Genomic DNA, 24790 nt, shown 5'->3' on the forward strand with positions numbered 1-24790 from the left:
GTCTCAAAAATAAGGGGATCACCGGACAGTGATCAGGAACAGGAACCATGGCTGATTTCCCCCCCCCCCCCCACCTTCTCTCTCTAACCCAGGGATCACTTGACAGTGATCAGGAAGAAGATTGCTAAGCAATTCTGACCAGAGTCCTCACACTGCACTGGCTACTGCAACAGTTTACTGGATCAACATTCAAGTGCAACACTTCACAACAAAATATCGCATTCCTCATCTGAAGGATTTTTCAGCACTGACTTGTCTTTGAGTGGCCAGAACACTGCAATAAATCATTTGTTTTAAGTAATTCAAAAAGTATTAGGAAGCTCATCATGCATGCAATAAAATATAAAATAATAATTTATTGTCTATTAATTTCTATTTCTGTAGAACCACTGCTAATGACCATGAGGATTTAATGCTGTTTTTATAACCTCAACAGCACATTTAGATACATGAAAATGATGCAGTCATATGGAGACACAGCACTTAGAACAGGCAAGTACTCCAACTTCAGTACCCAGCCAGGAGATTCAAAATAAAACAGCCTCATGGTCTGAACAGTGATGAACTCAGAGCAACCCAGGGGCAGTACATGGACAATTCAAAGATTATAGACTGGACATCCTGGATAATGCAGGACAAAATAAATAAAGGAGTAAAGAAAGGAGTGACTGATTACAAATTACATGTTACATGACTGGGAGAGAAGAGGGCTCTGTTGGACAAAGAAGCAAAGAATACAAACAGCTGGCACCAACATAGCAATGCACACTGCAGAGTCCATGGATCTAAACAAGACTTTTAAAACAGACTGCCACTGAGCTCACCCACGTTAAACACAGAGTGACCCATGGAAGTAAAGAAAATAGGTGCAGGAGTAGGCTATTCGGCCCTTTGAGCCTGCTCTGCCAGTCGATATGCTGATGGTGATCATCCAACGCATTCCCCTGTTCCTGCTTTCTCCCCCATACCCTGCGATCCCCACAGCCCTAGGAACTGTATCTAACTCCTTCTTGAAAACATTCAATATTTTGGGCACAACCACTTTCTGTGACAGAGAATTCCACAGGCTCCCCACACTCTGGGTGAAGATATTTCTCCTCAACTCAGTCCTAAAAGGCCCAACCTATATCCCTAGACTGTGACCCCCTGGGCCTGGTCTCCCTGGTTATAGGGACCATCCTTCTTATATTTTCCCTGTCTAGTACTGCTAGAAATTTGTAGGTCCATAATAAACCATCCCCCGCCACCCCAATCTTCTAAACTCCAGTGCATATGGTCCTACCTGATCCAGTCTCTCTTCAAAGGTTGTTCACACTGTACAGTGGAACAGCACAGGGACAGGCTCTTTAGCCCACTATTCCTGTGCCAACCATGATACCAACCCAAACTAATCCCATCTGTCTGCATTTGGTCCATATCACACTGTTCATGTGTCTGTCTAAATGCCTCTAAAACATCCCAGGCATCTAAAACAATTTCCTCACACATCTCCTTTAAACCTTCCCCCCTCACCTTAAACCTATGTCCCTAATTCTATATATGACAGTTCATTGATTTAATGTCTTTGCTGAGAATTTGTATTGATTGATAGAACTGAGTGGCTTGCTTGGCCAGTTCAGAAGGTAGCTGAGAGTCAGCTACATCGCTGTGGGTCTGGAGTCACATAAAAGACATTTGTGAGCCAGATGGGTTTTTCTGACAATCTATAATGGTTTCACTGTCATCAGTAGATTCTTTATTCCACACCAGAGTGACACTGAGATCTCTCTCTCTCACACACTCACACACATCCGGGAGTGATGCTGAGCTCAGACACACTTGCACTGAAGGGAGACTGAGATCAAAGAGACAGAGATACCACTCCCCACCCCCCTCAAGTGATGTTGAGATCAGACACACATCACAGTGACAATGACCTGGACAGCAGTTGATATGCAGAGTATCACACTTACTTAATACACAGGACACAAAGAATGTCTGATGCCATCAGAAAGTGAAATGAAGTACCAGAAGGCTTTTGTTCTCCAGAACTTGTCACATTCCTGACCAAGCTGTAATCCATCCAGCTATAATATTGCCATCTACCCGACATTGTGGAAAATTGCCCAGTTAGGTTCTATGCACAAAAAACAGGACTAATCCAAACACACAGACATAGAAGCTAGGAGCAGGAGTAGGCCATTCAGCCCATCAAACCTGATCCACCATTCAATATAATCATGGCTGATCTAGCTCAATGACCTAATCCCAGTTTCCCCGATACACTTGATCCCTTTAGCCATACTAGCAAAATCTATCTCCTTGTTGAAAACATATATTTTGAATGGTCAATCTGGCCAATTACTATCCCATCAATTTCCTCTTGACCATCAGTAAAGTAATGGAAACTATCATCGACAGTGCTATCAAGCAGCACCCGCTCCTGCTCAGTGACACCCAGTTTGGGTTTTGCCGGTGCTACTCAGTTCCTGATCTCATTCCAGCCTTGGTTCAAACATTGGCAGGAGAGCTGAATTCCAGAGGGGAGGTAAGACTAACAGCCTTGACATCTCGGCTACGTTTGACCAACGGTGGCATCAAGAGGCCTGCGCAACACTGGAATCAATGGGAACACTCTCCACTGGTCCTAGTGTTGGACTTGAATCCAGAGCTTACTAATTCAGAACGAGAGTTTTACTGTGAAGCCGAATAGACAATCATCACATTTGTACAATTGTTAGGTGCAGTCAGCTGGTCATTATGACAGAAATTAATAAATGATTTGTAAATTGTATTTTAAACTTTAATGCAATTATTTTTCTCGCTGTGAGTCCTACTTCACCAAGTATAGCAATAATCTTGGATAATTAACTCTCTCCCAGAATCATCAAGTCGTTACTGCACAGTGGGAGGCCTTTCAGCCCATCAAGTCCATGTCAACCTTACACGGAGCAGTCAAGACAGTTTCATTTCTCCTTCAATTCCCGCAGCCCTACATATTTGTAGCCATTAAGCCTGTTCAATCTCTGTCAAATCATAGATCATCTTCACCCTCATAGGCAGCCAGCAGCACAGTGCTACTGTGTCCTCAAATTTCCCCCACAATCCCCTTCCACCCCACCCCGTGTCCTGTCCAAAACCTTCAATCTGTGACCCCTAGATCATTTACCACCAGCTGACAGGAACAGCTTTCCTTTGTCTACTTTTTCAAGACTGATCATAATCTTGTAGATCTTGACCAGATCTCCTTGGTACGAAAGTAAAAAACATCAGCTTTTTTAACTGAACCATGTAACTAAGTTCAATTATCCCTGGATCAATTCTGGTGAAATGCCCTCTATACCCCACTGAGAGCTGCAACAACCTTCTTAAAGCCTGGTGACGATAACTGTGTACACCACTCCATCTGTGGCCTTTTCTTAAAATATTCATTCCTAGGATGTGGGTATTGCTGATTGGTCCACCATTTATGACACCATCCTTAATTGCCCATTGAGGGTATAGTGGTGAGTTGCCTTCTTGAACCACTGCAGCCCATGTGATGTAGGTAAACCCATAATGCTCTCAAGGGGGGACTTCCAGGATATTGACCCAGCAATAATGACAGAATGGTGATGTATTTCCAAGTCAGGATGGTGAGTGGCTTGGAGGGGAACTTGCAGGGGATGGTGTTCCCATGTATTTGCTGCCCTTGTCCTTCGAGATGGAAGTGGTCATAAGTTTGGAAGGTGCTGTCCAAGGGTCTTTGAGAATCTCTTGTACATTATACACACTGCAGCTACTGAGCATCGGTGGTGGAGGGAGTGAATGTTTGTAGATGTGGTGCCAATCAAGCACGCTGCATTGTCCTGGATGGTGTCAGGCTTCTTGAGTGTTATAGGGGATGCACTCATCCCTGCAGTATTCCATCACACTCTTGACTTGTGCCTTAGATGATGGACAGGCTTTGGGGAGTCAGGAAATGAATTATTCCTAGTCTCTGACCTGCACTTGTAGCCACTATGTTCATACCCCTGAGAAGGGATATGAAAAAAGTAGTCAGTGACAGCAGAAATCACAAAACTAACAGGAACAGCTTAGAAAATTGCAAAAACAACACAGATCCTGCTGAATGGGAAAGATAGAAAGACCAGGAAAAGGACCACTAAGAGATTATAAGAGCTACTAAAAGGGATTATGAAAGGAAACATACCACGGACATCAAATTCAGTAAGAAGGCATGTTATAGTTACATAAAGGAAAAGTGGTTGCTGAGGAGCAATGTTGGCCTACTAAAGACTGAAATTGGGGATCCTGTCAATAACAATGGGGAAAAGGCAGACATACTGAATAATTACCTTGCCTCAATATTTACAGTAGAAATGCAAAATAGCTTGCCAGAAGTCGCAAGTAAATTAATAATGGATCGGGGACAAAGACTGAATGAAATTAACATACGTTAAACATCAATAATGAGGAAATTACTGGAATTAATGAGTAATAAATTCCCAGGGTTTAGACAGTTTCCATGTTAAAGGAAGTATGGGAGCACATTGTCAACGTCCTAACTATAATCTTTCAGAGTTCCCTACATTCAAAAGTCATCCCTATGGATTGGAAAATTGCACATATCCCTCTGCTTTTTAAGAAGGGTGGAAGAGGAAAACCAGGGAATTACAGACCAGTTAACCAAACATCTATGGCAGAGAAATTGTTGGAGTCTATAATTAAGGATGTACTAACTGAACACATTGATTCACTTAATCAGGAAGAGAACCATGAATTCATGACAGGTAGGTCATGCTTGACTAACATCACAGAATCTTTTGAAGAGTCGCTATGGAAATGGACAGAGGAATGTCTATGGATGCTGTTTATAAAGACTTCAGGGTTGACATGGCTGGGAAATTGTTTGAGTGATAGGCAACAGAAAGTAGGGATAATGGGTAGGTACTCAAACTGGCAGCATGTGACCAGTGCTGTCCCACACTGATCTGTGTTAGGGCCTCAATTATTGACATTATTTGTTAATGATTGTATAATGGCACAGAAAGTCATATATCCAATTTGTTGATGTCACAAAGTTAGGCGACATTGTAGACACCAAAAACATAGTATAAAATTACAAAGAGACTTAGACTAGATGAATGAGCAAAACTCTGACAGATGGAGTTCAATGGAAGCCAGTGTGAGGTTATCCATCATTTTGGACTGAAAGCATAGATCAGTGTATTTTGTAGATGGTATGAAGTTAAACACAGTGGATGTTCAAAGAGACTTGGAAGTCCAGGTGCTTTTTTGCATGCCTCCCACCCCAGTTATACTTTCTTCTACCCTCTTCTATCAGGCAGATACAGAAGCATTTAAACACATGTCAACAGATTCAAGAGCCGCTTCTTCCCTGCTGTTATCAATCTTGTAAACAACCTCTCATATGTTAGAGTTGATCTTTCCCTGCATTTTCTCTGTAGCTGCAACACTATATTCTGCATTCTGTTCTATTACCCCTAATGTTTTTACGGAAGGTATTATTTGCCTGGATAGCAGGCAAAACAATACTTTTCACTGCATCTCGGTACATGACAATAACAAATCAAGTCAAATCAATTCAAAATGCCACCAACAGGTGCAGAAAATAATCAAGGAAACCAATGAAATGCTGGATTTTAAAACTAGAAGACAGGAGTATAGGGATACAGAAGTTATACAGCAGCTATATAAAATACAAAATCATGATTAGGTGCTAATTGGAGAACAGTGAGCAGTTCTGAGCAACACACCTTTGGGAAGATATACTGGCCTTGGAGGGAGCAAAAATTAGATTGACAAGAAATATACCTGGTCTTCAGGAGTTAAGTTACAAAGAAAGATCACATATATAAGGACTGTTTTCTCTAGAATTAAGGAGGTTAAGGGATGATTGGATTGACGTTTTCAAGATAATTAACAGAAAATGACAGGGTAGATAAAAGTAAACTTTTCCCATTGATTAGAGATTCTAGAATTAAGGGACATTGTCTAAATGTTAAGGCCAGACCATTCAGGAGTGATGTTAGGAAACACTTTTACACACAAACGGTGGAAGAGGTTTGGAACTCTCTTCCACAAAGGGCTGTTGATGCTGGATTAGTTGTTAGTTTTCACCTGGAGATAGATAATTCTTTCATTAAGCAACGGTATTAAAAGGCAGATACATGCCGTTAGGCCAATTATCAGCCATGATCTCATTGAACGATGTAACACGCTCAAGAGGTTGAATAGCCTATTCCAGTGGAGAAAGTGAGGACTGCAGATGCTGGAGATCAGAGTCAGTGTCAAAGTCTCTTCTAACTACTCCTGTTCCTCGGTATGGCTATGATATGGAGGAGCCGGTGTTGGACTGAGATGGACAAAGTTAACAATCAGAGACTAGATTAGAGTGGTGCTGGAAAAGCACAGCAGGTGAGGCAGCATCCGAGCAGCAGGAAAATCGATGTTTAGGGCAAAAGCCCTTCATCAGGAATGAAGGGCTTTTGCTCAAAACGTCGATTTTCCTGCTCCTCGGATGCTGCCTGACCTGCTGTGCTTTTCCAGCACCACTCTAATCTAGATTCTGATTTCCAGCATCTGCAGTCCTCACTTTTTCCAAAGTTAAAAATCACATAACACCAGGTTATAATCCAACAGATTTATCTGGAAGCACTAGCTTTCGTAGCCATGCTTCTTCATCAGGGAGCTATGGAACAGGATCACTAAAAAGTCACAACAAAGAAACGAAACTGCAAGAACCACCTGGCATTGACCTTGGAACCGAAAAAAGTCAATGGCAAAAGCACAAACAACCGTGCAAAGTCCTCCTCACAAACATCTGGGGGCTACAGCCGAAATTGGGAGAGCTGTCTCACAGACTAGTCAAGCAACAGCCCAACATAGTCATTCTTATGGAATCATACCTTACAGATAACACGCCAGACACGACCATTACCATCCTAAGATAAGTCCTGTTCCACCGGCAGGACAGACCCAGCAGAGGTGGTGGCACAGTGGGATACAGCTGGGAGAGAGTTTCCCTGGGAGTCCTTCACATTGACTCCGGACTCCATGAGGTCTCATGGTTTCAGGTTAAACATGAGCAAGGAAACCTCTTACTGGTTACCACGTACCGTCCTCCTTCGGCTGATGAATCAGTATCCTCCATATTAAACAACACTTGGATGAAGCACAGGGGGTGGGAAGAGCACAAAATGGATTCTGGGTGGGAGATTTCAATGTTCACCACCAAGAGTGGCTCGGCAGCAGCATTACTGATCGAGCTGGTCAGATCCTAAAGGATATAACGGTCCGACTGGGTCTGCAGCAGGTGGTAAAAGTATCAACAAGTGGAAAAAACACTCTTGACCTCATCCTTTCTAATCTTCCGGCTGCAGAAGCATGTGTCCATGACAGTATCGGTAAAAGTGACCACCTCACTGTCCTTGTGGAGACAAAGTCTCGCCTTCACATTGAGAAGTACCTCCACCGTGTTGTGTGGCACTATTACTGTGCTAAATGGGACAGACCTTGAACCGATCTAGCAGCTAAACACTGGGTGTCCACGATGCACTGTGGACCATCAACAGAACCAGCACAATCTGTAACCTCATGGCCCAGCATATCCCCCATTCAACCACTACCATCAAGTCAGGGGATCAACCCTGGTTCAATGGAGAGTGCAGAAGGGCATGCCAAGAGCAGCACCAGGCAGATCTAAAAATGAGGTGTCAACCTAGTGAAGACACCAAATAGGACTACTTGCCAAATGGCATAAACAGCAAGTGATAGAGCTAAACGATCCCACAACCAAAGGATCAGATCTAAGCTCTACAGTCCTTCCACATCCAGTCATGAATGGTGGTGGATAATTCAACAACTCAATGGAGGAGAAGACTCTACAAATATCCCCATCCTCAATGATGGAGGAGCCCAGCACATCAGTGCAAAAGATAAGGCTGAAATATTTGCAGTAACCTTCAGTCAGAAATGCCAAGTGGATGATCCATCTCGGGCTCCTCCAGTGATCCCCCGCATCACAGATACAGTCTCCAAACAATTCGATTCACTCCACGTGATATCAAGGAATGGCTGGAGGCACTGGATACTGCAAAAGCAATAGGCCCTGATAACGTTCCCGCAATAGTACTGAAGACGTGTGCTTCAGAACTTGCTGCTCCCCTAGTCAAGCTGTTTCAGTACAGTTACAACACTGGCAACTACCCGACATCTCTGCAGGAGACCCTCAGGGTCATGTCCTAGGCCCAACAATCTTTAGCTGCTTCATCAATGGCCTTTCCTCCATCCTAGAGTCAGAAGTGGAGATGTTCGCCGATGATTGCAGAGTGTTCGGCACAATCATGATTCCTTAGACACTGAAGCAATCCGTGCTCAAATGCAACAAGATCCGGACAATATCCAGACTTGGGTTGACAAATGGCAAGCAACATTCGCACCACACAAATGACAGACAATGACCATCACCAATAAAAGACATTCTAACCACCGCCCCTTGACATTCAACAGTATTAACATCACTGAATGCCCCACTACCAGCATCCATGGGGTTATCATTGACCAGAAACTTAACTGGACTCACCACATTAACACAGTGGCTACAAGAGCAGGTCAGAGATTAGGGACAGTGCGGTGAGTTACTCACCTCCTGACACCCCAAAGCCTGTCCACCATCTACAAGGTACAAGTCAGGAGTGTGATGGAATACTCCCCACTTGCCTGGATGGGGGCAGCTCCAGCAACACTCAAGAAGTGTGACACCATCCAGGACAAAGCAACCTGCTTATTGCACCACATCTACAAACATTCAATCTCTCCACCACCGGCGCTCAGTAGCAGCAGTGTGTATTATCTACAAGATGCACTGCAGCAATTCAACAAAGGTCTTTAGACAGCAGCTTCCAAACCCAGGACCACTTCCACCTAGAAGGACAGGGGCAGCAGGTACTTGGGAACACCACACACTGCAAATTCCCCTCCAAGGCACTCATCACCCTAAGTTGGAAATATAATGCAGTTCCTTCACAGCTGTTGGGTCAAAATCCTGGAATTCCCTCCCTATCGGCATTGTGGGTCAACCAACAGCACATGGACTGCAGCGATTCAAGAAGGCAGCTCACCACCACCTTCTCAAGAACTATCAATGCTGGCCAGCCAGTGACTCTCAAGGCCCACAAATGAATAATAAAAAAAATCAACACAGAATTTATAGCAAAAGATTACAGTATCAGGCAACTGAAATGATATATTGAACAAACCCAGATTGCTGTTAAGTCTTTCTTCTTTTAGAATGGGCTACAGGTTTCGGTTCATTAATATGTAAATCCCAGAACTTCTTTTAAGTCACATTCACGAGATAACTTAAGGTTTTATTAAAAAAAGGTGACATTTCAGCTCAGACAATGCACTAAAGGTGTGAGGTTAGACTGGCTCCATTTCCAAAGTATGAATTTATAAAATATTACATTGACTGCCTGCAGATTGTGCGCATTTTGAGAAAAATAGAATGCATCTGCAATTATAATTCCGCAAATGCAAATTTACCCCACAGACTTTTTGTGTGTGTGTGCATGAGAGAGAGAGACAGAGTGTGAATGTGTGCTACATCCTCAGAGCTCACCCTCCCACCCTGCTTCACGTCTTCTGCAAACTTGGAGATATTACTTTTACTTTGCATATCCAAATCATTTAAATTGTGAACAGCTGGGGTCAGGCATTGTTCACTGTAGTGCCTCATTAGTCACTTCCTGTCATTTGGGAAAAGACCTGTTTATTCCTACTCTTCGTTTCCTGTCTGCTAACCACTTCTCTCTCTCCACATCAGTGCAAGACCCCAAATCTCATGTGCTTTAATTGTAGTTGCCAAACTCTTATGCAAGTCTTTATCAAAAACCTTCTGAAAGTCCATGTAAACCACATCCACTGATTCCCCATTACTGACCCCATTAGTTATATTCAAACAAAAATAAGTGCTTTTATGCAGAGCATTCATTGTCAGTTCAAGAATGTGGTCACATATTTAATAAGCTGAAATCAAATACTTACATGTAAACTGGGATGGTAGGTCAAAACACCATTATCACAAAGTGTCACATACTTCTTCTTCCATTCTTTGTTCAGTGACTTCCCACTCCTCTTCAAGAGAATCCCCTAAAGTACAAAAACACAAAGTCAGAACTACATCTTCCAACAGGAAGAGGAAACTTCATATTCTAAAGGGGTACACCAACAGACTTTCGGGGCTTGGCTGAATTTTCATGACAGATACATGAATCACATGATTACAGCAGAGCATTGCCCAAGGCTGTGGTAGCGTTTGCTGAGGTTTATTCTTTCATTCAGCGAGGAATGGGTTTTGCAGCTATCAAAACAGTCTAATGTTTCAAACGCTGATATCTGTACAGAGTTTAACTGCATTGTCAACTACTATCAGTGATCTATGACAAGAGGAACAGTGTGAGTCAATACCAGCAATGATAGCAGTACAAAGTCTTTGGGACAGGGGAACTCAATAACAGTGCAGATGAACACCATGGCTCACTACTACTACTAATTAATGAAAACACTTTATCAAGCTACAGGCATGGAGGGACGTGCACCAGCCAATTTGTGTAACAGAATCACACAAACAGAAATGTGGTGGAGGTGAAGGGTCAGTGGTATTGTTGCTGCACTAGGGAACCCAGAGATTTAGGTAATGCTCTGGCAACACAGCTCAAATCCCATCATGGCAGATGTGAAATTTAAAATGAAAAAAATAGCTGAAACTACAAAACTATGAAACCATTGTGAATTACTGAACTTCCATCGATTCTTGGAAGGAAGTCTGCCATCCTCACCATACTGCCACATTGGCAACATCTAACTCCAGACTTCCAGGAATGAAAAGGACTCTGAACTGCTCTCTGAAATAGCCGAGCAAGACACTCTATTTTATTAAATCACTGAAAAATCTCAAAAAAGGAATATAACAGGGCAAATAACCTGGCACTGGCCGAGATTCCAGAAATGATAATGACAAGCTCAACCCTACAAAGTACTCCTTATTTACATCTGGGGCTAGTGCCAAAATTGGGAGAGCTGCCTCACACATTAGTCAATCAACAGTTTGACACAGTCATACTCTCAGAATCATATCTTACAGACAATATCCCATACACGAATATCACCACCACCATAGTGGCAAGGGCACAATGGAGATGGCATGGTACTGAAGAGTGGCAGCAATGCAGTGAAGGGGACATGTGCCTAGCAACAAGGGTCATCATCGAGGACTGTATAGACTGTAATAACATTTTTGTTATTCTTTATTTTTCTGCCTTTATAGTCTATGTTTTGGTTTATCTTGTTTTGGTTTAGTATTGTTTTAGGATGGCGCTTGAGACTGGCAATGCTATACAACACCTTTCAGTGTATTTTGTAACTAAATACATGTGATGATAAATAAATAAATCTAATCAAATCAAATCGCTGCTCGACTGGGTCTGTGACAGGTGGCAAAAGAAAAACATACTTGATGTTATCCTCACCAATCTGCCAGCTGCAGATGCTTCTGTCCATGTCAATATAGGACAGAGCGACCACAGCATAGCCTGTGCGGAGACGAAGACCTGCCTTCACATTGAGAGTAACATCCATCGTTTTGTGTAGCATGATCACCGTGCCAAATGGGACAGACTTTCAACACATCTAGCAGCTCAACACTGGGTATCCATGAAGCGCTGTCGGCCATCAACAGCAGCAGAATTGTAGTCCAGCACAATCTGTCACTTCATGGCCTGGCATATCCCCCACTCAACCATTACCATCAAGCCAGGGGATCAACCCGGGTTCAATGGAGAGTGTAGGATGGCATGCCAGGAGCATACCGAAAAATGAGATATCAACCTGGTGAAGTTACCAAACAGCATCACTTGCTTGCCAAACAGCATAAGCAACAAGTGATAGACAGAGCTAAGTGATCCCACAACCAATGAACCAGATCTAATCTCTGCAGTTTTGCCACTTTCAGTCATGAATAGTGGTGGACAATTAAATAACTCACTGGAGAAGGAGAGTCTATAAGTATCCCTACCTTTAATGACGGAAGAACACAACACATCAGTGTAAAAGATAAGGCTGAAGCAGTCACAGAAATCTTCACACAGAGGTGCCAAGTAGATGATCTCCCTTGGTCTCCTCCATTGGTCCTCAGCATCACAGACACCAGTCTTCAGCCAATTCAATTCAGTCCACATGATATCAAGAAACAGTTGGAGGCACCGGATACTCCAAAGGCAATGGTCACTGATAGTACTTCTGGATGGAAGTCATCATGGGTTTGGAAGGTGCTGTCTGAGGAGCTTTGACGAATTTCTGCAGTGCATCTTGTAGATGGTACACACTGCTGCTACTGAGCATTGGAGATGGATGGAGTGGATGCTTGTGGATATGGTGCCAATCGAGTGGGCTGCTTTATCCTGGATGATGTCAAGCTTCTTGAGAGTTGTTGGATCTACGTTCATCGGGGTAAGTGTGGAGTATTCCATCGTACTCCTGACTTGTGCCTTGTAGATGGTGGGACAGGCTTTGGGGAGTCAGGAGATGAGTTACTCACTGCAGGATTCCTAGCCTCTGACCTGCATGTGTAGCCATTGTGTTTATATGGTGACTCCAGTTGAGTTTCTGGTCAATGGCAACCCCAATAGATGTCAAGGTGTGGTGGTCAGATTGTCTTTACTGGGCATGGTAACTGCCTTGCACTTGTATGACTTGCTATTTTCCAGCCCAAACCCAGATAAAATCCAGATCTTGTTGCATTTGGACATGGTCTGTTTCAATATCTGAGGACTCATGAAAGGTGCTGAACATTGTGCAATCATCAGCGAACATTCCCACTTATGATCCTTTTTCTGTTTTCATTCATGGCACGTGTGGGTTGTTAGCTGGGCCAGCATAATCTTGCCCATCCCTAGTTTCTCTCACGAGGGGAGTACTGAGCTGCCTGCTTGAATTGTTGCATAATAGAGGCATGCTATTGATAAAGCAGCTGAAGACGTTTGGGACTAGTCCACCTGGCTGGAGGAACTTCTGCAGAGATGTCCTGGAGCTAAAATGAAACAACCACAAACATGTCCCTTGTGCTAGGTATGACTCCAATCTGTGGAGAGTTTACCCCTGATACCCACTGATTCCAGTTTTGCCAGGGCTTTTTGATGCCACATTCAGTTGAATGCAGTCTTGATGTCAAGGGTTGTCACTCTCACTTCATCTCTGGAGTTCAGCTCTTTTGTCCATGTTTGAACCAAGGCTGTAATTAGCCCAGGAGCTTAATGGCCTTGGTGGAACACTAACTGGTTCCAGGTTTTTGCTGAGCCGGTGTTATTGACAGTACTGCTCATCCCACCTTCCAGTACTTTACGAATGATCAAGAATAGATCTTTTGTAGACTGGAATCACAGAACATAGAAAAGTACAGCACAGAACAGGCCCTTCGGCCCACGATGTTGTGCCGAGGATTAATCCTAATCTAAACTAAAATAACCTAACCTACGCAGCCCTCAATTCACTGCTGTACATGTGCATGTCCAGCAGTTGCTTAATGACTCTATTTCCACCACAACCACTGGCAACGCATTCCATGCATTCACAACTCTCTGCATAAAGAACCTACCTCTGACATCTCCTCTCTGTACCTTCTTCCTAACATCTTAAAACTATGACCTCTTGTCCCAGTCAATTCTGCCCTGGGGCAAAGTCTCTGGCTATCCACTCTATCCATGCCTCTCATTATCTTGTATACCTCAATCAGGTTACCTCTCTTCCTCCAGAGAGAAAAGTCCGAGCTCAGTCAATCTCTCCTCATAAGCCCTCCAGTCCAGGCAGCATCCTGGTAAACCTTCTTTGCACCCTCTCCAAAGCCTGTGCATCTTTCCTATAATAGGGTGACCAGAACTGGACACAATATTCCAAGTGTGGACTTATAGAGCTGTAGCAAAACTTCGTGGCTCTTAAACTCGACCTCCCTGTTAATGAAAGCCAAAACACCATATGCTTTCTTAACAACCCTATCCACTTGGCTGGCAACTTTGAACACCAAGATCCCTCTATTCCTCCATAATGCCAAGAATCTTTTCTTTAATCCTATATTCAGCATTTGAGTTTGACCTTCCAAAATGCATCACTTCTCATTTATCCAGGTTGAACTCCATCGGCCATTTCTCAGCCCAGCTCTGCATCCTGTCTGTGTCGTGCTGCAGCCTGCAACAGCCAGCAATACTGTCAACGGCACCTCCAACCTCATCGGCAAACTTACTAACCTACCCCTTTACCTCCTCATCCAAGTCATTTATAAAAACAACAAAGAGCAGAGGCACAAGAACAGAGTCCTGCGGGACTCCACTCAACACTGAACTCCAGGCAGAATACTTTCCATCTACAACCACTCTGTCTTCTGTCAGCCAACCAATTTTGAATGCAGATAGCAAAATCTCCCTCTATCCCATATCTCCTGACTTTATGAATGAGCCTACCATGAAGAACCTTATCAAATCCCTTGCTGAAGTCTACATACACCACATCCACTGCTCGACGTCGTCGACCTGTCTTGTCACCTCCTCAAAGAACTCAATAAGTTTTGTGAGGCATGACCTGCCATTCACATAGCCATGCTGACTGCCTTTAATCATGCTATGCTTTTCCAAATAGTCATACATCCTATCCCTCAGAATTCTTTCCAAAACCTTGCTGACCACCAGCGGCTTAGCAAGCTCCTTTCTCGCTTCCCTGAGAAAACTAGGATAAATCTGGTCTGGCTCTGGGGACTTATCAATCTTAATGTTTGCCAAAATTTCCAGCATATCAACTTCCTCAATCTTGATCTAGTCAAGCATGTTCCCAGCTCCTCAAAGTTCTCATTCACTACAAGGTCCCTTTTCTCATTGAAAACCGAAGCAAAAAACTCATTTAGGGCTTCCCCTATCTGCTCAGACTCCATGCACAAGTTCCCTCCGCTATCCCTGATTGGACCTACCTTCTCCCTGATCATTCTCTTATTCTTCACATATGAGTAAAACGCCTTTGGGTTCTCCTTAATCCTTCCTGCCAGGCCTTTCTCATGCCCCCTCTCCTCAGTCCATTTCTGAGCTCCTTCTTAGCAAGTCTGTAATCCTCTAAAGCTGTGCTTGATCCTTGCTTTCTCCACCTTATGTAAGCTGCTTTCTTCCTTTTGGCGAGAAGTTCCTCTGTTCTCATCATCCAAGGCTCCTTAATCTTACCTCTTCTTGCCTGTCACAGAGGAATTAATTTGTGCATCACTCGCAACAACTGCTCCTTAAATAGTCTCCACATGTCTGCTGTGCCCTTTCTGTGGAACAACTGCTCCCAGTCTGTACTTCCCAACTCCTGTCTGATAGCGTCATAATTTTCTTTTACCTAATTAAATGTCTTCCCATGGTAACTATAAGACCATAACACATAGGAGTGGAAATAAGGCCATTCAGCCCATCGGGTCCACTTTCAACACCACTTACCTGCACTCTCTGCATAGCCCTTAATTCCTTGCGAGATTAAGAATTTATCAATCTCTGCCTTGAAGACGTTTAACTTTCCAGCCTCCACTGCGCTCCGTGGAAATGAATTCCAGAATCCTACCATTCCCTGGCTGAAGAAATGTTTCCTCATTTCTGTTCCAAATTGACACTCTCTAATTCCAAGGCTGTGCCCATGTATCCTAGTGTCCCTGCCTGACAGAAACAAATTCCCAGCTTCCACCCTTTCTAAGCCATGCATTAACTTCTAAGTTTCTATTAGATCTCCCATCAACCTTCTGAACTCTAATGAATACAATCCCAAGATCCTCAGGTGTTCATCGTATGTTAGGCCTTCCATTCCAGGGATTATCCGTGTGAATCTCCGCTGGACATGCTCCAGTACCAGTATGACCTTCCTGAGGTGTGGGGCCCAAAACTGGATGCAGTATTCTAAATGGGGCCTAACCCGAGCTTTATAAAGACTCAGTAATACTGAGCACTGAGCACTCAATAGCAACTGCTCCTTTCCTCTCCATGGCTATGGTAAATGTGAGGCAGTTAAGGTCACTGTCACCAAAGTGTTCTCCCATCGCGAGATCTGATAGCTGACGTTTGGACCATTCTCTGTCTTTGATGCCAAAGGCTTTAGACTACATTTCACAACATGAAAAGCAAAGGGAAAAACTAAGATCAGCTGGACAGTTGAGCTTCTCAATTCTACAACCCTCCCACCTGGCAGGGAGGGGGAATATATTGACTTACAGAAGTAAGATCAATATTTCAGGACTCAGAATCACTGTGAGTGAGGGAGCTGAGGTGATATGAGAACCCTGAAGATATGACTTTTCATCATTTATATAAATGATTTGGATATCAACATAGGAGGTATAGTTAGTAAGTTTGCAGCTGACACCAAAATTGGAGGAGTAGTGGACAGTGAAGAAGGTTACCTCCGATTACAACGGCTTTTTGATCAGATGGGCCAATGGACTGAGGAGTGGCAGATGCGAGTTTAATTTAGATATATGCGAGGTGCTGCATTTTGGGAAAGCGAATCTTAGCAGGACTTATACACTTAAAGGTAAGGTCCTGGGGAGTGTTGCTGAACAAAGTGACCTTGGAGTGCAGGTTCATAGCTCCTTGAAAGTAGAGTCTTAGGTAGATAGGATAGTGAAGAAGGCGTTTGGTATGCTTTCCTTTTTTGGTCAGAACATTGAGTATAGCAGTTGAGAGGTCATGTTGTGGCTGTACAGGACATTGGTTAGGCCACTTTTGGAATATTGCATGGAATTCTGGACTCCTTCCAATTGGAAGGGTGTTGTGAAACTTGAAAGGGTTCAGAAAAACTTTTAAGGATGTTGCCAGGGTTGGAGGATTTGAGCTATAGGGAGAAGTTGAATGTGCTGAACTATTTTCCCTGAAGCGTTAAAGGCTGAGGGGTGACGTCATAGAGATTTATAAAATCATGAGGGACGTAATATTAAATATTAGGTTACTACAGTGAGGAAAGAGGCCCTCCAAGTCCACACCGACCCTCCGAAGAGAAACCCACCCTCCTATATTTACTCCTGACTAATCCACCTAACACTACAGGGAATTTAGCATGGCCAATTCACCTAACCTGCACATCTTTGGACTGTGGAAGGAAACCGGAGCACCCGGAGGAAACCCACGCAGTCACGGGGAGAATATGCAGACTCCACACAGACAGTTGCCAGAAGCAGGAATTGAACCCAGGTCTCTGGCGCTGTGAGGCAGCAGTGCTAACCACTGTGCCACCGTGCCGCATGGATAGGGTAAATGGACAAAGTCTTTTCCCTGGGGTGGAGGAGTCTAGAACTAGAGGGTATAGGTTTAGAGCAAGAGGGGAAAGATAGAAAAGGGACCTAAGGAGCAACTTTTTCAGGCAGAGGTTGGTGCGTCTATGGAATGAGCTGCCAGAGGAAGTGGTGGAGGCTGGTACAATTGCAACATTTAAAAGACATCTGGATAGTTTTTTGAATAGGAAGAGTTTAGAGGGATAGGGGCCAAGTGCTGCCAATGGGACTAGATGGGGAGTTGACCGAAGGGTCTGTTTCCGTCCTGCACATCTCTATGATTGCAGCGAGGACATGGTTATAATAGTCCCAGTTCTCCTGCACCATCAGGACCTGCGCTCTACAATCCCAGAGCTCTGGCCTGGAGACTTATATGCTGGTCCAAGGAAGCTTCTATATCAGATCTGACTGGAAGCCGGAGCTCCAAATTTGTGGTTGAATGGTTGCTGATGGTAATGTTCGAACGGTTAATGAACCGATTGTCAGTACAGTCACAACCCCAGAGCCTCAGTGCTACCCCAGCTCCGTTACACAGTAAGTGTTCAGGAAAGAGAAGCAGCAAGTGGCAGTGTCTGGGGACAGACGGATTATAGAACGGTAGATGGTAGACTCCAGAAGTAGGAGGTTCATGGCGAGTGTGGGTCAGCAGGCAGGAGAGGGGCTGAGAGATGAATGCAAGGATCAGCCTGGGTTGAAGCTTCAGGAAGAAGGTGACTCCAATCTGGACATAGATGGTGGGTCTGGTCAGGTCAGGATGTGCAGGCAGAGGGTGGGTGGGTCTGATTGGGATATACACTCTCTTCCCTCATCTCCCGACCAGACCCACCCACCCCCTCCCTACATTCCTGACCAGACTGACCCACCCTCTCCCTGCACCTCCCGCTCCTGACCCACCCACCCTCTCCCTGCACCTCCCGCTCCTGACCCACCCACCCTCTCCCTGCACCTCCTGCTCCTGACCCACCCACTCTCTCCCTGCACCTGCTGCTCCTGATCCACCCACCCACCCTCTCCTTGCACCTCCCGACCAGACCCACCCACCCACCCTCTCCCGGCATCTCCCGACCAGACCCACCCACCCACCCTCTCCCTGCACCTCCCGACCAGACACACACACCCTCTCCCTGCACCTCCCAACCAGACCCACCCACCTATTGCCTGCACCTCCCGGCCAGACCCACCCACCCACCCTCTCCCTGCACCTCCCAACCAGACTCACCCACCCACTCCCTGTATCTCCCGGCCAGACCCACCCACCCTCATCCTGTACCTCCCAGCCAGATCCACTCACCCCCTCCCTACATTCCTGACCAGACCCACCCACCCTCTCCTTGCACCTCCTGACCAGAGGAAATTGATAGTTTGGGACTCATTGATGGTAACACCATTGAATATCAAGGGATAATAAGTAGATTTTCTCTTATTGAAGATGGTCATTGCCTGGCACTTGTGTGGCACAAACCTGAATGATGTTTCAGGTCTTGGTGCATTCGGACATGGATTGCTTCAGTACCTAAACAGTGAAAGATGAACATAAGAAGGAGGAGCAGGATTATGCCACTAACACCTTGGGTCTGCTCCACCATTCAGTAATGTCATGGCTATTTTGATTATAGCATCACATCCACTTTCCTGTCTACACCATTGATTAAAGTAGACACCAATATTGTCATGGAACTACTTGGTTGCAGGTCCAGCTAATTCTGGAGCACATCTTCAATATTGAGATAGGATGTTATCAGAGTCCATTGCTTTTGCAGTATCCAACTGCAGAATGGTTTGAAGACTGGCATATGTAGAGAACTCAGGAGATGGCAAAGATGGATCATCTGGCTGAAAATGCTGAATATGCTCGGCATCTCCCCATCCCATCATGTAAGTCAAATGTAGATCCACTAAATCAGAAATAGGGAATGTTATAATGGGGAACAAAGAAATGGAAGAAGAATTAAACATATATTTTGGTTCTGTCTTCACAAAAGAAAGCCCAAATAACTACTCAAAGGCTGCTTAGGAAACCAAAGGCTGAGAGAGAGGGAGGAATTGAAGAAAATCAGTTAGAATTTAAAATAAAATGGTGCAAGAAAAATTAATGGGTTTGAAAATCAACAAGACCCCAGGGCCTGAAACCCTGCCATGTAATAGTAAAGGAAGTGGTCTTAGAATTATTGGATGAATTGAAAGTGGTCATGTTCCAAAATTCCACTAACTCTCAAGCAATTCCTACTGATTGGAGGTGGCCAATGTAACTTCTTGTTCAAGAAACGGGAAGAGAAATAAACAGAAAAATGAAAGAGCTGTTAGCCTTCATCAATCAAGGGGAAATTGCTACAGACTATTCTAAAAGATGTGATAACAGAACACTTGAAAAGCATTCACGTGATCTGACTAAAGTCAGCATAGGTTTATGAAAGATAAATCATGCTTAATAATCTACTGGAGCTTTTTGAGGATGTAATTAGATTAGATTAGATTACTTACAGTGTGGAAACAGGCCCTTCGGCCCAACAAGTCCACACTGCCCCACCGAAGCGCAACCCACCCATACCCCTAACCTAACACTACGGGCAATTTAGCATGGCCAATTCACCTGACCTGCACATCTTTGGAGTGTGGGAGGAAACCGGAGCACCCGGAGGAAACCCACGCAGACACGGGGAGAATGTGCAAACTCCACACAGAGAGTCGCCTGAGGCGGGAATTGAACCCGGGTCTCTGGCGCTGTGAGGCAGCAGTGCTAACCACTGTGCCACAGACACAGAACAGATAAGGGAGAAACAGAGGATGCAGTGTATTTCCATTTTCAGAAGGCTTTTGATAAGGTGCTAGTGTGCAAAATTTAAGCACACGGGAAGAGGGTATTCTCTTAGCATGGATCGAGAATTGATTAACAGACAGCAAACAGGGTGTAGGAATAAATGGGTCATTTTCAATCACGGTGAATGATGAATAGCAGTGTACCTTGGAGAATAATGTCTGGTTTCCAGTTATCCATGATATTTAAAATGACTTGACAGAGGAAGCAAACGTACCAATCCCAAATTTATTGATGACACAAAACGAGGTGGGATTGACAAGTTGTGTGGAGGATGCAAGGAAGTTTTAATCACCTAGTGATGGGCAAACATGCAGCAGATGTAATGCAATGTGACTAAATGTGGAGTTATATACTTTGGTGTGAGAAACAAAAAGGCAGATTATTATTTGAATGGAAATATTTTGGGAAGTGTGGATATACAAATGGATCTGGGTGGCCTTGTACATCAGGTCAATGAAAGGAGACAGGCACGTGCAGCAATCAATTCATATGTTGGCCTTCATTGCAAGAGGATTTGAGTTCAGGAGTAGGGATGCTTGATTGCAGTGAGAGAGAGCTTAGGTGAGACCACAGCTGGAGTAGTGTTTGCAGATTTGATCTCCCTACCTAAGACAAGATATACTTGCCACAGAGGGAGTACAGTAGAAGTTCACTAGGCTGAAATTGGGATGGCAGGACTGTCCCATGGGGAGAGACAGGTTCAAGATCTGCATTCATTGAAAGTTTGAAGACTGAGAATGATTGAAAAGTAAACAATTCTAACCAGGCTGCACAGATGATATGAAGGGAGGAAGTCTCCTCTGGGAGGGGAGTCCAGAACCAGGGGTCACAGGCTCAGGACTGGGGTAAGACATTTAGGACTGAGATGAGGAAATATCTCTTCACTCAGATGATGGTCAACCTGTGGAATTTGCTACCACAGAAGGCTGTTGAGGCCAGGTCATTGAGTATATTCAAGTAGAAAATTGCGAAGCTTTTTTATATTAAAGGCCTTTATGTGGTATGGAGAGTAAGTGGGAATATGGTGTTGAGATAGAGGATCACCATGATCATACTGAATGTGGGAGCAGGCTCAAAAGGCCACAAAGTTGTTTAATTGGTGATTAACATTCATTTCCTGGATGTGGTAAAACTGCAGAGCTTAAGTCTGATCTGTTGTTTGAAGGATCATTTAGCATGACTATTGCATGCTGCTTTTGCTGGGTAGCATCAAGTAGTCCTCTTGTTTGGTAGCTTCACCAAGTTAACAACTCATTTTATGTATGATTTGGAGGAGCTGGTGTTGGGGCACAGACAGTCTCACAAAGGGCACCTCACACCTTCAATGCAGTATCTGTGCCGACAGGGCACCTATTGTTAAAGTTCACTTGAGAATGTAACTTTTTAAAAAAGTTCTAGGATTTACATATGGAAGAACTGAAATCAACATGGTCATTCTAAAAGATGACAGACTTAACAAACAATCCAGATTTTTTCAATATATAATTTCAGTTGCATCACACTATAAACTTTTGCTGTAAATTCTGTGTCTTATGATCTTATACTCCACAACCACCTGATGAAGGAGGAGCGCTCCGAAAGCTAGTGCTTCCAAATAAACCTGGTGTTGTGTGATTTTTAACATCATTTTACATATGCTTGGTGCTGATCCTGGTATGCCCTCCTGTACTCTTCACTGAACCAGCATTAATCTTCCAGCTAGCTGGAAATGGTAGAGTTTTGATCCTTCACAGGATGTGGGCATAACTGGCTAGACCAGTATTTATAGCTGATCCTGAATTGTCACATTACTGAAGGTCTGGAGTCCCGTGCAGGCCAAACTAGGTGCGGACAGTGGACTTCCTTCCCTGAAGGAGATCAGTGAGCCAGGTCTTTTCCCTGAAGGACTTTTATAATCATTGACAGAGATCACCATTAAACAAGCTTTTCATTCCATATTTTATTTCTGTTGAATTCAAATTTCACCATCTGTCATGGTGGAATTCAAGCCCACGTTTATAGAACCTTGGCGTGGATCTCTGGATTTCTATTTCAGTTAATGTTACCACTTTACCATCAGAGGCTGTGGATTGTGGTTGAATACTATTCTGTTGCTGTTCATGGCCCACAGTGCATCTCAGAGCTGCTAGATCTGTCCAAAAGCAATTTGTTTTAGCATGGAAGTAGTGCTTCATAACTTGATGGAAGGTATCCTCAATGTGAAGGTGGGATAGTATCTGGGAGGGTACTGGACACTCCAAACAATATTGTCAAGGTCAAGCATGCTTTTCCTTCTTGTTGGTTCCTTCATCGCCTGTCGCTGACCTAGTCTAACAGCTATGTCCTGTTGGACTTGACCAGCTGAGTCACTAGTGATGCAACCAAGGCACTCTTGGTGAGACGTCTTCCACTCAGAGTATGTTCTGCAGTCTTGCCACTCAGTGATGTTCAACATGGAGGATACTGAGACATCACCTGAAGTGGAGGTGGGGGAAGCTGGTCGCGAAGTGGTAGGAGGCTCCCTTGTCCATATTTTAACTGGCATCATGTTAAAGATAAGGTCAAAAATACAACTGAGAAACAAGCTGAATACAGAAGGCTCTGAAGTGGAATTAAAAAGTCAGTAAGATTAGGAAAGGCGGATTATGAAAGTAAACTAGCAGCTAACATAAATTGGAATCCCAGTGTCTTCTACAGGCACACAAACAGCAAAAGTGGTAAAAAGAGAAGTGGACTGATTAGGCACAAAAAGAGGACTGCACGTGGAGGCAGGTCATGGCTGAGGTATTCAATGAATATTTTGCATCTGTTTTTATGAAGGAAGTAAATGCTACCCAGGCCATGCTGATAAAGGAGGCAACTATATCAGTGGCAGCAGCAACTCGAAGGGCAGGAGCTTGCACCAGGGGCCTAGTGGGAGCGGTGAGTCACTGATTTGAGCTTTTATATTTGAAATCAGAGAGCAGAGGTTTCTGGGAAAGGAGGGACTTCTTTTTGTTTCTGTCCAGCTATATAAATCAGTGTTTTCTAAATCCGAGACCCTCCCTTTGTAGGGCGTCTCACCCAACCGCCTCCTCCAAGCTTAAAGACCAGGGACACATCAGGTAAGTGTATCTTGTTTTTTTATTTTATGATAAGGGGACGAGCAGGGATGGCAGTGCAGGGAGAGCAATGTTCCTCCTGCATGATGTTTGAGGTGAGGGACGCCATTAGTGTCCCATCCAAGTACATCTGCAGAAAGTGCATCCAACTGTCGTTCCTCCAAGACCGTATTAGGGAACTGGAGTGGGAGCTGGATGAACTTTGGATCATTCGGGAGGCAGAGGCTGTGATAGATAGGAGTTACAGGGAAGTAGTTACTCCAAGGCATGAAGAAAGCTGGGTGACTGTTTGTAGGGGGAGAAAATAGTCAGTGGAGGGATCCCGTGTGTCATTCCCCTGAAAAACATGTACACCGTTTTGGATACTATTGAGGGGGATGATTTACCAGGGGTATGCAGTGGGGCCCAGGTCTCTGGCATAGAGTCGGTCCCTGTTGCACATAAGGGAAGGAAGGAAAGGAGGAGAGTGTTAGTCATTGGGGACTCAATAGTTAGAGGCTCAGATAGAAGGCTTGTTGGAAGCGAATGAGACTCGCGGTTGGTGTGTTACCTCCCAGGTGAAAGGGTCCGTGAGGTCTCGGATCGTATCTTTGGGGTCCTGAAGGGAGAGGGTGATCAGCCTCAAGTCGTGGTCGATGTAGATACCAATGACAGAGGTAGAGAGAGGGATAGGGATGTAAGGCAGAATTTCAGGGAGCTAGGGTGGAAGCTGAGAACTAGAACAAACAGAGTTGTTATCTCTGGTTTGTTACCCGTGCCACATGTTAGCAAGGCAAGGAATAGGGAGGGATATCAGCTGAACACGTGGCTGCAAGGATGGTGGAGGAGGGAGGGTTTCAGGTACATGGATAATTGGGGCTCATTCTGGGGAAGGTGGGACCTCTACAAACAGGACGGTCTTCACTTGAACTAGGGGTACTATTATCCTGGGTGGCAATTTTCTGGTGCTATTCGGGTGGGTTTAAACTAGCTCAGCAGAGGGATGGGAACCTGAGGTGTAGTTGCAGTGCAGAGGGGAATGAGAGTAGGGAGAACAGGGACAGGATTTCAGGTTCACAGGAATGTGCTGGCAGACAGTAAGCTGGTTTGAATTGTGTCTATTTCAAAGCCAGAAGTATCGGAAATAAGGTAGGTGAGCCTGCAGCATGGATAGATATCTGGGACTTCGATGTTGTGGTCATTTCGGAGACATGGATAGAGCAGGGTGAGGAATGGATGTTACAGATTCTAGGGTGTAGATCCTTCATTACGAACAGGCAAGTCGATAAAAGAGGGGGAGGTGTGGCCTTGTTAGTCAAGGATAATAAAACAGTGTCTGAAAGAACTTTTGATGAGGACTCGTCTACGGAGGTAGTGTGGGCTGAGGTTAGAAACAGGAGAGGCGGGGTCAAACTACTTGGAGTTTTTTTATAGGCCTCCACAGAGTTCCAGGGAGGTGGAACAGAGGATTGGCAAAATTATTCTGGACAGGAGTGAAAGGAACAGGGTGGTCAGTATGGGGGACTTCAACTTCCCCAACATAGAGTCATATAGATGTACAGCATGGAAACAGACCCTTCGGTCCAACCCGTCCATGCCGAC

The 24790-nt window shown here is 44.5% G+C and overlaps 1 protein-coding gene across 2 annotated transcripts in view; it reads right to left on the reverse strand.

Moving 5' to 3' along the window:
* The window catches only part of agap3 (ArfGAP with GTPase domain, ankyrin repeat and PH domain 3), a 655804-nt gene that overhangs the window by 179508 nt on the left and 451506 nt on the right, over positions 1-24790 (reverse strand). For both annotated transcript variants that reach the window (XM_072569614.1, XM_072569615.1), the window contains exon 10: positions 10030-10134. In XM_072569614.1, coding sequence (XP_072425715.1) covers positions 10030-10134 — 105 coding nt within the window. The remainder of the gene's footprint in view (positions 1-10029; positions 10135-24790) is intronic.

The sequence above is a fragment of the Chiloscyllium punctatum genome, chromosome 5 (assembly GCF_047496795.1).
Source record: "Chiloscyllium punctatum isolate Juve2018m chromosome 5, sChiPun1.3, whole genome shotgun sequence".
NCBI lineage: Eukaryota > Metazoa > Chordata > Chondrichthyes > Orectolobiformes > Hemiscylliidae > Chiloscyllium > Chiloscyllium punctatum.